The sequence below is a fragment of the Suncus etruscus genome, chromosome 17 (genome assembly GCF_024139225.1).
Source record: "Suncus etruscus isolate mSunEtr1 chromosome 17, mSunEtr1.pri.cur, whole genome shotgun sequence".
NCBI classification, from domain to species: domain Eukaryota; kingdom Metazoa; phylum Chordata; class Mammalia; order Eulipotyphla; family Soricidae; genus Suncus; species Suncus etruscus.
In genome coordinates, this window is record NC_064864.1 from 37140028 (window position 1) to 37156738 (window position 16711).

A 16711-nucleotide genomic window follows, 5' to 3' on the forward strand; every position below is an offset into this window, starting at 1 on the left:
ATAATACAGTTTGGCCCCCTCCCAAAGATAATGTTGTTCATGATTGAGTTACAGTCATACAATGTACAATAACCTTCACCAGTGCACCTTTCCCACCACCAGTGTCCCCAGTTTTTCTCTCGCTCCCCCTGATGCTCTCTCCCCAGCCTGTTTCTGGGGCATACAGTGTGAGAGTTTTAAATTAATTTTTTTTATTTCGGATCCCTGAGCAAGGAACCAGCAGTAACTGGGTGTGGTTCAAAAATGTAACCAAAAACTAGAGTGAGGGTTTTAAATTAAGTTAAACTTTTTATTTCAGAGTGTGAGGAACATATAGACAACAGTTTTAGGGGATTAGGCTTGCTTCCAGCCAATGTTTGAGGGCCACAACAGTCACTTTAGGCTATGCTTGAGGGCTACCAGGGTTAAACCTGACACTACTTGGGGAGAGACGTGCTGCTGGGCATATAATCTACCACTGGAGCCATATTTCAGGCCTGGAAATGGTGTAATTTTACATAGAGGAGATAATGTTATTATGGCCGAATAGCTTTGGTAAAGGAGTAAGGTAAGTATAGTGAGATTGCTATATTTTGTTTAGCAGTGAGAAGAGTGACTGAAAGAGGCAGCCATAGGGCATAGATAATTGTGAAAGGGCTTTTCACTGTTTGAATAATCCTTCTTTTTTACTTGTAATACATTTTACAGGCTAACAGTGTAACCCAATTTAAGGATAAGAAGAAATGGAAAAATATTTCAGCCCCCAAAACCTGTAGACTATTTGTTCCACAGGGTAGGAGGGTAACAGGACCTTTTTTATTTTTATCTATTTTTTTGTTTGTTTTTGTTTTTTAGGCCATACCCAGCAATGATCTGTGATTACTCCTGACTCTGCACTAAGGAATAATTCCTAATCATGCTTGGGTGCATATTGGATGGTGGGATTGAACTCAAATAGATCACGTGCAAGACACAGTACCTCACCTGCTATACTGTCTCTCTGGCCCCAAAAGGGTCTTTTTTTTTTTTTTTAAATACAGTTAGTGTGACTATCTGTTCACTTCCAAATGATTCTCTTGTGTCCCCAGAATTTTTATTTTTTAAAAAAGATTATCTTTACTTATCTACTCTATTTTTTGTATTTCAGGGTTATGGCTTTCCAGTAAACCGACTTTTTGATCTTTTATTTGACATAAGAGATCAATATAATGAAACTTTGCTTAAGAAATGGGCTGGAGTTTTCAGGTTAGTTTAAATCATGATGCCTTAATATTAAAAAAAGCTTGTCAAATGTTAAAATTATCTACTTTGCCTGATAAATAAATATACTTTTTACAGTTTCATTATAAGAAAATGTACAGAATACATTATTATTTCAGCCTTTTATAAATGTACAGTTCAGAGGCATTAGGTAGATTGGCATTATTACAACAGCCAACAATATTTTTAGACTTTTATCTTTTCAGTCTGAAATTACCAATTAAGCAACTCCCTATTATTTTCGTTCTCTCAAGCAGTCACCATTCTAGTGTGTCTCCACTAAAAATGGGCTCACTAGAAACATCATCTTAGTGGAAAATTATAAGTTATTCTTTTGTGTCAGGATTATTTAATTCAGTATATTGTCTTGAAATTTTACTGTGCATGTATCAGAATGTCTTTCCTTTTTAAGACTGATGTATTATTTCTATTTACCAAAATTTATATACCCATTTGTCCTCCCAAGTGTCTGGGGACATTAGGGTTGTTTTCATGTAATTAATGCTGATGGTCTACAAATACCTGTGTGAGTCCTTATTTTCAGGTTTTATTTATTTATTTATTTATTTATTTATTTATTTTTATTTGTTTTTTTTTGGAGGTCACACCTGGCAGCTCTCAGGGGTTACTCCTGGCTCCATGCTCAGAAATTGCCCCTGGCAGGCTCGGGGGACCATGTGGGATGCCGGGATTTGAACCACCATCCTTCTGCATGAAAGGCAAATGCCTTACCTCCATGCTATCTCTCCAGCCCCTATTTTCAGTTTTTTTTTTTTTGGAATATACCCAGAAGTATAATTGTGGGTATTTGGTAAATAATTCTTGGGTTTTTGAAGAATTGTCATTCTTTTTAATAATGACTGTTTCTTCTAATTGATTCAATTGTACTACTTTTTGATCTTGATGGTTGGTTTTGTTACTGTTTTTTAGCAAATAACTAGATAATTAGAAGGCTGAAATGTTCAAATATATTTAGTATTAGAGAAAAATGATAACTTAAATTTTGTTTAAGTAAAATGCTATTTTTATAAATAACATAACTGGATTAAAAATCCTAAAGTAACTATTTTAGGAAAATTAGTTTTGCTTTAACAACTTGCCAGTAGAACAGTATTTTAATGTCTGTCTTTTTGTATTATATTGTTGTTTGTTTGTTTTCGGGCCACATCCAGTGATTCTAGGGTTTACTCCTAGCTTTATACTCAGGATTACTCCTGGCGGTGCGCAGAGAACAATATAGGATGCCAGGGAACGAAACTGGGTTGCCTGCATGGAAGGCTAGTGTCCTACTCCCTCCAGCCTCCGCTCCTTTTAAAATAGTCAAAAATTTTCTCTCTTATTTTTCTTTCTTTTAGAAAAAAGAAAGTCTGTCTTCAGATCTTATATTTAGGCCACCCAAAAACTCTGATAGAAAAAGGTATCAGTAAACTTCAATGAGAAGAAATAAGAATATGTATTAAATAACCTAACAGCAATTTGGAACTTAACCACATCAGTTCTCAAAATTACGGAGAAATTGGGTGGACCATGCATGATGCCAGCAATTGAGCTCAGGTCAGCCTCATGCTAGGCACATTCACAGGTACAAGTCACATGCCCTGCTCACTCTACTAGCTCTCTGGCATCACAGAGATCTTGTGATTTTCATAAAGAATGAAGTTTTCAGGGGCCGGGAAGGTGGCGCTAGAGGTAAGGTGTCTGCCTTGCAAGCGCTAGCCAAGGAAGGACCACGGTTCGATCCCCCGGTGTCCCATATGGTCCCCCCAAGCCAGGGACGATTTCTGAGCGCATAGCCAGGAGTAACCCCTGAGCGTCAAACGGGTGTGGCCCAAAAACCAAAAAAAAAAAAAAAAAAAAAAAAAAAAAAAAAAAGAATGAAGTTTTCATCACTCCTTATCCAAGAATGAACAAGTGCTTAATAAATACTGTGGTTAGATAGAAAACATTTTAGATTGGATTGAATTAGGCTACAGTAATAAAAATGCCCAAAATTTTACTTTTTTTATGTACATAGTCTAGTGGTCTCAAAAACAGGTTATTTGTATTTGTGGTTCTACCTTCCCAGCATCTGTCATCATGGGAAAAAGAATTGCATGGCTAGTTCATTAAGCACGTTAGACAACATTGTTAAGAGACTAAGCATATAGAAAACACTAAATTTGTTAACTTAAGAATTAAACCTATTAATAACTGAAACTGGAATAATCTTCCTCTCAAGAGCTTTATTTTTTGCTGTAGACAAATTGCTCATTCTATCATCTTGATATTATTCTACACTAGAAAACTAAAGCCGAAGTGCAAAGGGGATACAAGACATGCAAGTGGGAACTATAGAAAGGGTATTTGCCGGGGCCGGAGAGATAGCATGGAGGTAAGGCATTTGCCTTTCATGCAGAAGGTCATCAGTTCGAATCCCGGCGTCCCATATGGTCCCCTGTGCCTGCCAGGAGCAATTTCTGAGCATGGAGCCAGGAGTAACCCCTGAGCACTGCCGGGTGTGACCCAAAAACTACCAAAAAAAAAAAAAAAAAAAAAAAAAGAAAGCCTTGCTGAGGCTGACCAGTGTTTTGTTCCTTGGCATTATGTATGCTCCTCTAGGCACTGTCAGGTGGGATCCCTGAGCACAGAGCCAGGAGAAAACCATAAGCATAGATGACAGTGTCTCAAAAACCTAAACCAAAATTAAACAAAAATAAAAAATAAATAAAACAAATAAGTGGAAAGAAAAGATTGCACATGAGTTTTGAAGGACAAGATTTGTTTGGTGTAATGTTGTAAAATTCTGCATGTTTAATAAGTTTTCTTTTTTGGATTTTTCATTGACACAGACTTTTTTTAACTGTTACAGGTTTTCTTCCTTTGGGAGGCAGTAGTCTTTTACCACTTTGCTGATGTAATTTCCAATAGTAAATTTTCTAATTTTTTCTCCATAACAGGGACATTTTTGAAGAAGATAATTATAGTCCTATTCCTGTTGTTAATGAAGAAGAATATAAAATAGTCATCAGCAAATTTCCCTTCCATGATCCAGATCTTGAAAAGGTACATGCTCATTTTAAATTCAAGATTGCTCTAGAAAAATAAGTTTATACTGGGGTCTGAATAATAGTACAGTTGGTAAGGTGTCTGTCTTGCACACTTTACTTGTCTTGCTCAATACCTGGCATCCCATATGGTTCACCACGCATTGCCAAGAATAATTCCTGAATGCAGAACCAGGAGTAACCTCTGAATATCACCAGGTGAGACCGCCAAAAAAACCCATAACAAACAAAAATGTATATCTCTTGCTACACATAATAAATTAACCTGACACATCATCATATGTGAGGGGCTTCTTTTGATGTGGAATTTTGTTTTGCTATTTGAAAAAAATGAATGCTGTTTTATAAATTTAAAATTGATATTATAATTTCTAAAAAAAAAGAAAAACATTGGTATTATTATTTCTATGGTGAAATTAAGAGGAATTTAATTTACTATTTTCAGTGTGAAGTATGAAAAGTACAGTTGAACATACATGCAAAAATCTGTCATTAAACAGTACCATCTTAGTGGAAACTCTGACTAAAACAATATTTATCTTTTGTTATTACTGTCATTAAAACAAGTTTTTTTTGTTATTAATGTCATTAAAACAAGTTCTCAAATTTAGTATTCTGCAGAACTTAAATTGGGAGTGAGTTAGGTATGTTACCAGGTGGTACATCAGGAGGTATGTTATCAGGTCATTTTAATTATTTGGAAGAGCAACACATTATTATCTTCAGACATATTTTGCTCACCTTTAAAATCATAAAAATAAGGCAAAATATGTTGTAGAAAAACACAATTATATAGAACTATAACAATTAACCTTCTAACACAGGTACTCTACTTACTCAAATATGAAATACATTTAATTTTTACATATTAAGTTAGTAGAATGTCTTTTGTAAAGTTTCAAAATTATTATCAACGTTTTTTTTTATAGCAATCTTTCCCAAAGAAATTTCCCATGTCTGAATCAGTGCCTCATATTTACAGTCAAGTTAAAGAGTTTATTTACGCCAGTCTGAAATTTTCAGAGTCACTACATCGGAGGTAAGTTTGCTGATAAGAAGTAGATCTTTATTATAGCTATTTAATTCTTTATTTTATGTTTTATGACTTTTTTAAAAATTTACTTTCTTTACAAAGCATATATTACATAGTTGACATATTTTATTATAATACATTTGTTTGCAGATAAGAGCAAAATTATTTTAAAAATGATAGAAAGGAAAAGAAAAGAAGAAAAAAGTACAGAGGCTGGAGAGATGGCATGGAGGTGGGACATTTGCCCTGCATGCAGAAGGACGATGGTTCGAATCCTGGCATCCCATATGGTCCCCTGAGCCTGCTAGGAGCGATTTCTGAGCGTAGAGCCAGAAGTAACTCCTGAGCACTGCTGGGTGTGACCCAAAAACTCAAAAACCCAAAACCAAAAAAAAAAGTACAGTGATAAGCACATTTGTGAAAATTATTGAATCTCCAATGAGATTATTAAGGCATTGGCAGAAAATTTAGCAACCTCTTGTTGCTAGCTGATTATTCTGTTACTTCATTTTTTTCTGAATATTAAGTGACTTCAGCTACACATTAGCATCTAAATGGGTATGTCCCTATGGGAGTGACAGTATTAAAAAAAATGAAGTTGTCATGGTCACATGACCCAGGATATCAAAGCACTATTATTGATACCACAGCGTTTATGGACATGTCTTTGACCGCCTATCCTTCTGAAAGTACAAGAAGGCTGGTTTAGGGGTTGGTAAAGAGGGAAAAAGTCCTGGTGGTATCACCCCAAATACCAGCACATCCAGAGTTTTGATCAGATTGGTGTCTCCATAGAGAGTTGTAGAGGGGTGATAAAGCAGGGCTTATAGATAAAGTGGTGATTATGAGTGAGGAGTGCAGCAGGCATGTATCAGGCAGGGACTTAGCTCGCCCTCTTCTCCCAAGATTGCCAGCTTTCAGCTGCATGGACAGTGTACCCATGATTTTTCATGGCTTGGTTTATTTCTCTTTTGAGAACAGAGTGAGTTTATGGAGCTGGCTGGTTTGTTTTATGACTATTTAATTGACTGTGATCTCACAACAAGGTCTGTTACAGATTTTAAATGACATCTTAGGGTTATATATCTGTTATTCTGATGATATATTTTTACCATATAAATCTCAATCATCTGTAAAAGTAGACACAAATAATGTGAAACTTCTGTGTTCTCAGCATCTAAATTAAGCATTTTGTCATGCTTTTTTTTCCTTAAAATCTTTTAAAGTACAACCCAGAAACAATGACATAAGTACTTCACTATATGTTCCAAAAATCAGTAACATTATAGATAAACTCCTAGTTTGATTCTCTATACTGTACAATCCCTCAAGTGGTGGGAGTGTCCTTCAAGCAATGCTTTTGGCCCCAAAACTAAAGAGAGGGGATGAAGCAATAGTACAAGTGTTTGCCTTGCATGTGGCCAACCTGAGTTTGATGCCCAGCACTCCATTTGGTCGGTCCCCCAATCTCTGCCAAGAGTAATTTCTGAGTGCAGAGCTAGGAGTAACCCCTGAGCATCAAGAGGTGTGGCCCCCAAAACAAAACAAACAAAAAATAACCCAGAAGAGTATATTTTCTTTTTTTTGGTTTTGTTTTTTGCATCACACCCAGTGATGCTAAGGGGTTACTCCTGATTCTGCATTCAGAAATTGCCCCTGGCAGGCTCAGGGGACCATTTGGAATGCCAGGAATCAAATCATCCTCTGTTCTGGGTTGTCTGAGTGCAAGGCAAGTGCCCTACTGCTGTGCTATCTCTCTGGCCCCAAGAATATATTTTCTATATCAAGTACCTCATGGATTTATTTTAATGGTTTAACCAAATACATTTACATCATGACATAAATGAACATTTTATTGTATTGAAAATGCTTTTTGTGAAATTAAATTGAATTTGTGATTTAATAAATTTGTGTGATATATTTAACAAAAGAAATGCAGAAGAGCAATTATTTTAGTAGATTATAATAAATTATTTAGGAAGCTAATAATCTGTACCCTTGTAGAATTTTTATAACATCAGCCTTTGTTTTAAAGCTCAACAGAAATAGACGATATGCTCAGAAAATCAACAAATCTGTTGTTGACCAGAACTTTGAGCAGCTGTTTACTGAACCTTATTAGGAAACCTCATATAGGTTTGACAGAGGTAGGTTATGAAGATACTTATAGCTAAGTATTTTGTTATAGTAAATATATCATTTTGATATTATATTTTATTTTGTAATACCATAATAGAAATTAAGTTTTATTTTTACCTGAGAGGTAGTATAGTTGGTAAGACACTTGCCTTGCATGTGTCTGCCCTGTATTCAATTCCTGGTGCCTCCATATGGTCTTCTGAGCCCCACTAAGAGAGATCCTTGAGTAAAGATCTTGAAGCCTCGAGCCAGCAGTAAGGCCTGAGCACAACCAGGCTTGGCCCCCAAATAAAGGCAAAAAATAAAACAAAACAAGAGAAAATAGAAATAAAGTTATTATTGGGGCTGGAAAGATAGCATGGAGGTAGGGCATTTGCCTTGCATGTAGAAGGATGGTGGTTTGAATCCCGGTATCTCATATGGTCCCCGATCCTGCAAGGAGTGATTTCTGAGCGTAGAGCCAGGAGTAACCCCTGAGAGCTGCCGCGTGTGACCCAAAAACCAAAAAAAAAAAAAAAGTTATTGTTATATGTCACCCTATGAAACTAGCTTTGTATCTTAATTTTACTAATATGAATTAATTTGTTTTAAAATAAAAGTATTGGACTGGAAAGATAGTCTAATGAATAAAGCATTTGTCTTGTGTGTGGCCAACCAAGGTTTGATACACCAACATTACATGTGGTCCACCAGGAGTGACCCTCATGCACAGGGCCAACAGTAAGTGTTGAGCACAACTTGTGATGACCAAAAAAATCCAAAACTTAAAACAAAATAAAAATAAAAGTCAGCCAAGTAGGAAAAGAGGTTTACATGGGCAACAATAAATAGTTGAAAATGTTAAAACAGATATGCAGACATATTTTTAAGTTATTTTAAATTAATGAGCAGTTAGACCCTTTCTTTTTTTTTTTTTAATGATAGCATACCTAAGCAGTATTGCAACTGGCTTTTGAAATCAGATAAGCAGTGTATCCTATAATGCTATAATTAGGCAGAAATGGTAGCGTTACTGGAAGTGATAATCCTAGTTTAAAAAACAAATGGCTTTGTGTACATGTAACCTACACTTTACTGGATTTGTTTTGTGTTTTTTAGCTAGTGCAAATTATCATAAACACCACACACCTGGAACAAGCTTGTAAATACCTTGAGGACTTTATAACTAATATTACAAATATTTCTCAGGAAACTGTTCATACCACACGACTTTACGGACTTTCTACTTTTAAGGTAGGTGAAAATCTGACCCAAAGTGTTTATTTCAGTTATTATAAGCAATATTTTAAAAATAAAGTGATCTTCATTATTTACTAGATTCTGTTATATTCCTAAAATGGGGAATTGTAGGTAATCATCGTCTGTAGTGACTAGATAAATGTCAGTTCTTTTCTTGCATTTTACAGTTTTTATTACAACTGGATAAAGGGGACTATAGAGGTATCTAAACAGGCTGAGTGTATGCTTTGAAAATGAGGGAGATCCAGTTCAACTCCTAGCATCACGTGTCTAGCTGAGCACTGCCAGTAGTGACTTCCAAATGCAGATCCTGGAGTGGGGCCTAAGCACTATCAAGTGTGGTCCCCAAAAACCCTAAATGAAGTAAAAAGTAGTAAAAAATGTTTTAATTATAGCTATATTGCATCATGCAGTTTGTTCGTTTATGTGCACAAATTTAAAATTAGATAGGGGCTGTAGAGATTGTATAGTGGGTTGTATAGTGGGTAAGGTACTTGCTTTGCATGTGGCTGACTTAGACTTGATTCCTGGCTCCAATATACGTATACTCTATCCCACAACCACATCTAGTCACGTCAAACCAGAAGTGACTCCTGAACGCTGCTAGGGTTGAATCCCCCCACCATCACCAAATGTAGATAAATGTAAGGTTTTCTTTATTGGATATGATTAGAGGAAAAATAAATATTGCCTTATTACATATCAGAGCCCAATTTTTAAGAATGGAAAGATTTGTTCTTTATATTTACCACAACTGCTTGGTTCCTCCACTTCCTTTTCCTACTCCTATTCCTTCCCTCTATGCCTTTGGGTGTTTAGGGCTTACTCCTATCAGGGCTCTGGGACCATATGGGTTGCTAGGGATTGAACCTGGGTCTGCTGCATGCAAGGCAAGCATTGTGCCTGCTGAATTGTACTCTCTAGCCCCAACCTCTTTTCTTTTTTCTTTACTGTTCTTTGTTCTCATGCCCATATATGACCCATATCCACACACTGTCAGGAATGGATTTAATGTACTAGACTGGAGTGATAGTACAGCAGGTAAGGTACTTGCCTTGCACACAGCTGATGGGGTTCAATCCCCAGCAAGCCATATGTTCCCCCGAGCCCATCAGGAGTGATTTCTGAGTGCATAGCCAGAAGTAGCCCTGACCACTACCGGGTGTGATCCCTTCTTAAAAAAAAATTTTTTTTTGGTTTTTGGGCCACACCCAGTAACGCTCAGGGGTTACTCCTGGCTATGCGCTCAGAAGTCGCTCCTGGCTTGGGGGACCATATGGAATGCTGGGGGATCTAACCACGGTCCGTCCTAGGCTAGCGCTGGCAAGCCAGACACCTTACCTCTAGCGCCACCACGCTGGTCCCTAAATTTTTTTTTTAAAAAAAGGATTTACTGGGCCCGGAGAGATAGCACAGCGGCGTCTGCCTTGCAAACAACCGATCCAGGACCAAAGGTGGTTGGTTCGAATCCCGGTGTCCCATATGGTCCCCCATGCCTGCCAGGAGCTATTTCTGAGCAGACAGCCAGGAGTAACCCCTGAGCAACGCCGGGTGCCCCCCCCCCCCAAAAAAAAAGGATTTACTAAAAGCAAGAGTTATATGTATTTAACTGTTGACATTAACTTTGCTATGTTTACTATATATTTTGATCAAGATGTGTTGTCTTACCTTGGGATCTTCAAGCAGTTTTTCTTATTAGCTATAGGTCAAAGCATGAATAATACTTAGATAAGGAATATTGGAGCCATACTTGTTATAGTCATTCTCTTGTTAAAAAATGTTTAGAAACTATAGTTCTCTAAATACCCAAGTGAGAGTCAACAACAATGAAATCATGAGACCCAAACTTTAACAACCAAACTTAAAAAGGTGCCTGTTATGGTAGACTGAGGTAGTGGGTGGTGGCGTGGAATAGACTCTGGGAATATTAGTGGAGGGAGGTGACATTGGTAGTGGGATTTAAATGTCTAGAATCCAACTATAAATAACTTTAAAAAATTATTTTATTTTATGGAAATCATTGTGATTTACAAAGTCCTTCATAGTTGGGTTTCAGACATACAATGAATCAGGGCCAATCCCACAACCAATCTCTACCTTCCTCCACTATTTTCCCAGAGTGTATCCCAGCTATCATCCTTTTTCCTCCAGTCTGCCAGTATAACAGGTCCTGTGAATAACTTTTTAAATAACAATGGTTTAAATAAAAAATAAATAAAAAAAGAAACTATAGTTCTTTGGTTGATTTCAGCAGTGGTGCTTCAGATTGTAGATATGTAGTCGAAATCATAGCAGGCATAGTATATACCCTTTGTTTAGTTTTCTTGTAAATAATGAAATCAAGTTTATTCTGTGCTCGCTTCAGCACATGTACTAAAATTGGAACGATACAGAGAAGATTGGCATGGCCCCTGCGCAAGGATGACACGCAAATTTGTGAAGGGTTCCATATTAAAAAAAAATAATGATTGGGCCGGAGAGATAGCATGGAGATAAGGCATTTGCCTTTCATGCAGAAGGTCATTGGTTCGAATCCCGGCATCCCATATGGTCCCTCGAGCCTGCCAGGAGCGATTTCTCAGCGTAGAGCCAGTAGTAACCCCTGAGTGCTGCCGGGTGTGACCCAAACCCCCCCCCCCAAATAATAATAATAATGAAATCAAGTTTATTCTGTACAGAAAGCAGTTTATCTTTGAGTGTGTGTTTTGTTTTAACAAGAATTCAGGAACCCTTTCTATTATGACATAAGAATAAGGGATGTTTTAACTCAGTATTATGTAAAAATAAAATATTCATTTCTACCTTGAGATTATTTTAAGAGGAATTTATCTTGATAAATTCAAGAGTAATTTGCCTATGGTAAGAGGAAACAATAGGAAAATTACTAAATCCATTTTGAAGTGAATTAGTGAGTGAAGTGGCAGGAATTTTCAATCATAGTGAATAGCTAGGCTGTTGTCTTTTAACAAGGATGATTAAAGCATAGTCTTTATTATAGACTTTAGCATGAATTACCTAACCTGTTTTCCTTTTTCATTTTAGTCTGTACAAAACATTTTACTATTTAGTTTCTAAATGGTTATGGAAATAAACACTTACATGATCCCTTTACCCACATCTTTACTTGCTTCTCTCAAAAAAATAAAATTCCTCACAGGTACTTAAAAAGTGTTTGATTTTATGTTGCATATCTTGTTAATCTTCCATTTTTCTAAATCCTTGAGTGATACAAGAGGTACCATTAGTGGTTCCTGCCCTCAAGAGTATCTCAGTTATAGCAAATTAACATGGGCCCTCAATGAGAGCTATTTGAATCTAATATAAGACTAACTTATATTCTTCTAATTGAAAAGAGTTACATTAGAATAAAGGGGAGGGGGGGCGGCAAGGTGGCGCTAGAGGTAAGGTGTCTGCCTTGCAAGCACTAGCCAAGGAAGGACCGCTGTTCGATCCCCTGGTGTCCCATATAGTCTCCCAAACCAGGGGCAATTTCTGAGCGCTTAGCCAGGAGTAACCCCTGAGCATCAAACGGGTGTGGCCCAAAAAACAAAAAACAAAAACAAAAGAATAAAGGGGAGGGAATGTAAAGACCTTTTAAATCTGTATACTGAGTTGTTGGAGTGATAGTATAGTAGGCAGGTTGCTTACTCTGCATGCATCTTACCTGGGTTTGGTTCTTGGCATACCATATGATCCTCAAGTCCCACAAGAAGTGATTCCTAAGTATAGAGCCAAGAGCCTTGATTATAACTAAATGGGGCCCCAACCACTCTGTCCCCTCAACTACCAAAAAAAAAAATATCTGTATACTAAGAAATATCCCTCTCTTTCATTGGTATTAGGGATTATTAACTTTAAATCCATGAATCTTTGCTGGTCTAATACTTTCAAGAATACTTTTCCTTTGAGCCCCATCAGTACCTCATCACTTTTAAGTGTCTTGAGGAAATATGATTCTGATTGTATTATGATTTATAACAATAATAATTATTGAAATTTAATTGTCACAGCCATTATATTATAAATATATAATTAGATTAAGAAAATTTTTGAAAAGTGAAAATTTCTTGTTTCCAGTGTGGTAATATAAGGAGCCAAGAAATGTCACTTTGTCTTGATCAGCATAAAGCTGAAAAAATTGAAAAAATTAATGAAAACTGTTCTTTAATCTTTTAGAAAAGTAAGATCATAAGTCTTTCTCATAATGAGATTACTATATCCAGATATGGTCCCAGATTGACAATCGCAGTTTATTGGAGCTGGAACAAAACTAGATTAGGGAAAACCTGAACTGTAACTAAAAAATTACTGAAGACTTAGTGGACAAGCCTGAAAGTTAAAATTCCAGAAGCATGTCTTAATGAATATAAGTGGAGAGATGGAAAATATAGGAAAAACTCAAAAAGAAATACTAGAGATCAAACAGTAACAGAAATGAAAGTAGGTCCATGACTAGTCTGGAATTGGCTGAGGAGAGACTATCTGTGAGCAGGAGTATATTGATGTAAATTTCCGAAACAGAAAATGAAACAGGAAAAACAGACTAGTCAAGGATTATAGAACTGCTACAAAATGAGTGGGAATACTGGAGGAGAAAAAGAAGGGAAACAAAGAAAAAAAGCAATATTTGTTACAGTTATAACTAAAAACTGTGGATTCTGTATGTCTCGAGACTACCAGGCAGGATAAATATTACTGATAAACAATAAGCTATAAGACTACAGAAAAAAACATGAAAGAACTTTAAGTACCTTTTATTAAGGTTCTGTTATTAAATGCATATTGCATGTTCCAATGATGTGACATCCCAGAAAAGGGCAAATCTACGAAGATAGTAATAACATTGGTGGTGGTCATGAGTTGGGAGAAGGGTGAAAAGAAATGAACTGATTCAGCATAGAACAGTTTCAGGATAGTGAAAATTATTTGCATAATACTTGAATAGTTGACACATTTCACTATATTTGTTCAAGTCTATAGAATTATAGCAAGTTCAACTTTTTTATTTCAATTATAGGTGTCACATATTACATATATATATATAAAGTTGGTTTATTATTGCTGTGCTGGAACAGCCTTTTATTGCTTCATGATGTTTCTTGTTTGATATCTTACATAGCTTGGTGTATAGTCTTTTTGTTGGTTGTAAAATAAACATTCATGAATTGTGAGATCACTCTAGGCACTGTATTTTTATGTTTTTATTAAAATCTTTATTTAAACACCTTGACTACAAATATGATTGTAGTTGGGTTTCAGTCATGTAAAGAACACTCCCCTTCACCAGTGCAACATTCCCATCACCAATGTCCCAAATCTCCCTCCTCTCCACCCCACCCCACCCCGTCTGTACTCTAGACAGGCTTTCTACTTCCCTCATTCATTCACATTGTTATGATGGTTCTCAATGTAGTTATTTCTCTGACTGCATTCATCACTCTTTGTGGTGAGCTTCATGTCATGAGCTGGACCTTCCAGTGCTCCTCTCTTTTGTCTCTGAGAATTATTGCAAGAATGTTTTTTATTTTTCTTAAAACCCATAGATGAGTGAGACTATTCTGCATCTATTTCTCTCTCCCTGACTTATTTCACTCAGCATAATAGATTCAATGTACATCCATGTACATAGGAAAATTTTATGATTTATCTCCTGATGACTGCATAATATTCCATTGTGTATATGTACCACAGTTTCTTTAGCCATTCATCTGTTGAAGGACATCTTGGTTGTTTCCAGAGTCTGACTATTGTAAATAGTGCTGAAATGAATATAGGTGTGAGGTAGGGATTTTTGTATTGTATTTTTGTGTTCCTAGGGTATATCCCTAGGAGTGGTATAACTGGATCATATGGGATCTCAATTTCCAGTTTTTGGAGGAATCTCCATATTGCTTTCCATAAAGGTTGGACTAGACGGCATTCCCACCAGCAGTGGATAAGAGTTCCTTTTTCTCCACATCCCTGCCAGCACTGCTTGTTCTCATTCTTTGTGATGTGCACCAATCTCTGTGGCGTGAGATGGTACCTCATTGTTGTTTGATTAACATCTCCCTGATGATTAGTTATGTGGAACATTTTTTCATGTGCCTTTTGGCCATTTGTATTTCTTCTTTGACAAAGTTTCTGTTCATTTCTTCTCCCCATTTTTTTTTTTTTTTTTTTTTTTTTGGTTTTTGGGCCACACCCTGTGACGCTCAGGGGTTACTCCTGGCTATACGCTCAGAAGTTGCTCCTGGCTTCTTGGGGGACCATATGGGACGCCGGGGGATCGAACCGCGGTCCATCCTAGGCTAGCGCAGGCAAGGCAGGCACCTTACCTCCAGCGCCACCGCCCGGCCCCTTCTCCCCATTTTTTGATGGGATTAGATGTTTTTTTTTTTCTTGTAAAGTTTTCATCAGTTAGGCACTGTATTTCTAAACCCCACACAGCTGAGTCTGAAGAAACAGGGTAGTGGTGAAGAAATAATATACCAAACCAGTCAGGAAAGTCAAGGAGTCAGTGACTTTCAGAGTGGCTTCTTGCTCATGGTGTCTCTGAGCACCCAGACAAAACTGACTATTTTAATTATATCCATACTCACCAGGAGAGGGAAGGTCGAGAGACAAAAGTACCTATCCAGTGGGCTTTTACATATCAAAGGAAGGGGTTTAAAGAGGGAACACCTTTGTTTCGGATTTGTATTTGGGGGCATCTTACACTTGTAATATTATTAATATAATTTCATGGTTTTCCATCTGGTCCATTATTTTAAGGGTCTTTTTATATCTGTGAGAACAATTCTGAATTAGTAATATAAATTATTCTGCCCAAAAAAACACAAAGGCAGTGATATTAAGGTTGGGATTATTTTGCCTACCAACAAAACCAATAGTTTCCTTTTATTTTCATGCCCAATCTTCAACAAGCTATACACAGAGGGGGAACAGTTAAACTAGCAGTCCAGGGGGCAAAAGAGGGGAATATGAGATACATGCTGGGAACAGGGTAGAGAGGAAGACAACACTGGTGGTGGGAATGCTCCTGATTCAATGTCACTATGTGCCTTAAATATTATTGTGAAAGACTCATAATTCATTGTGGTCACAATAAAGATGATTTTTAAAAAAACTTGTTTAATTACGTTTCTGTTTCTTATTATTTTATCACTCTCAGGATGCCCGGCATGCAGCAGAAGGGGAAATATATACTAAACTTAACCAAAAAATTGATGAATTTGTTCAGCTTGCTGATTATGATTGGACAATGTCTGAGCCAGATGGAAGAGCTAGTGGTTATTTAATGGATTTAATTAATTTTTTGAGAAGCATTTTTCAAGTGTTTACTCATTTGCCTGTAAGTATAAAATATTTCAAATTAGAAAATTTTTATTCTCACCTTTATTTTATAATTTAATTCGTGTTATTTTATTAACCAAATTCCTAGCTTGAGTATTGTCTTTCCCTTTGTTTTTTGTGTTTTATTTTGGAGTTAGTCCTGGTGGTGTTCCAAGCTCAGGAGTCACAAACAGAGGTGCTTGTGCTGAAGATTGAACCCATGATTCTGCATACATGGCATATGTTCTTGCTCTTTGAGCTAGAAATTTGTGGATGGGAAGAAAAAGCATTGATTTGGTCTGCCCTTTTTTTTTTTTTTTTTTTGGTTTTTGGGCCACACCTGGCGGTGCTCAGGGGTTACTCCTGGCTGTCTGCTCAGAAATAGCTCCTGGCAGGCACGGGGGACCATATGGGACACCGGGATTTGAACCAACCACCTTTGGTCCTGGATCGGCTGCTTGCAAGGCAAACACCGCTGTGCTATCTCTCCGGGCCCTGGTCTGCCTTTTTTTTAAAAAAAATAATATTTTATTTAAACAACTTGACTACAAACATGATTGTGGTTGGATTTCTGTCATGTAAAGAACACCCCCCCCCCCATTACCAGTGCAACATTCTCATCACCATTGTCCCAAATCTCCCTCCTCCCACCCTACCCCCATCTGCACTCTAGACAGGCTTTCTACTTCCCTCAAATATTTTC

The 16711-nt window shown here is 36.9% G+C and overlaps 1 protein-coding gene and 1 non-coding gene across 2 annotated transcripts in view; both read left to right on the plus strand.

Moving 5' to 3' along the window:
• Window positions 1-16711, plus strand: part of EXOC6 (exocyst complex component 6) — a 165161-nt gene that overhangs the window by 80347 nt on the left and 68103 nt on the right. The window contains exons 13-18 of the mRNA XM_049790835.1: window positions 1127-1224; window positions 4176-4281; window positions 5213-5322; window positions 7352-7463; window positions 8554-8688; window positions 15848-16027. Coding sequence (XP_049646792.1) covers window positions 1127-1224; window positions 4176-4281; window positions 5213-5322; window positions 7352-7463; window positions 8554-8688; window positions 15848-16027 — 741 coding nt within the window. The remainder of the gene's footprint in view (window positions 1-1126; window positions 1225-4175; window positions 4282-5212; window positions 5323-7351; window positions 7464-8553; window positions 8689-15847; window positions 16028-16711) is intronic.
• Window positions 11047-11150, plus strand: LOC125995339 (U6 spliceosomal RNA). Its single transcript, XR_007490880.1, has one exon. It is a non-coding gene; the product is annotated as a U6 spliceosomal RNA (small nuclear RNA).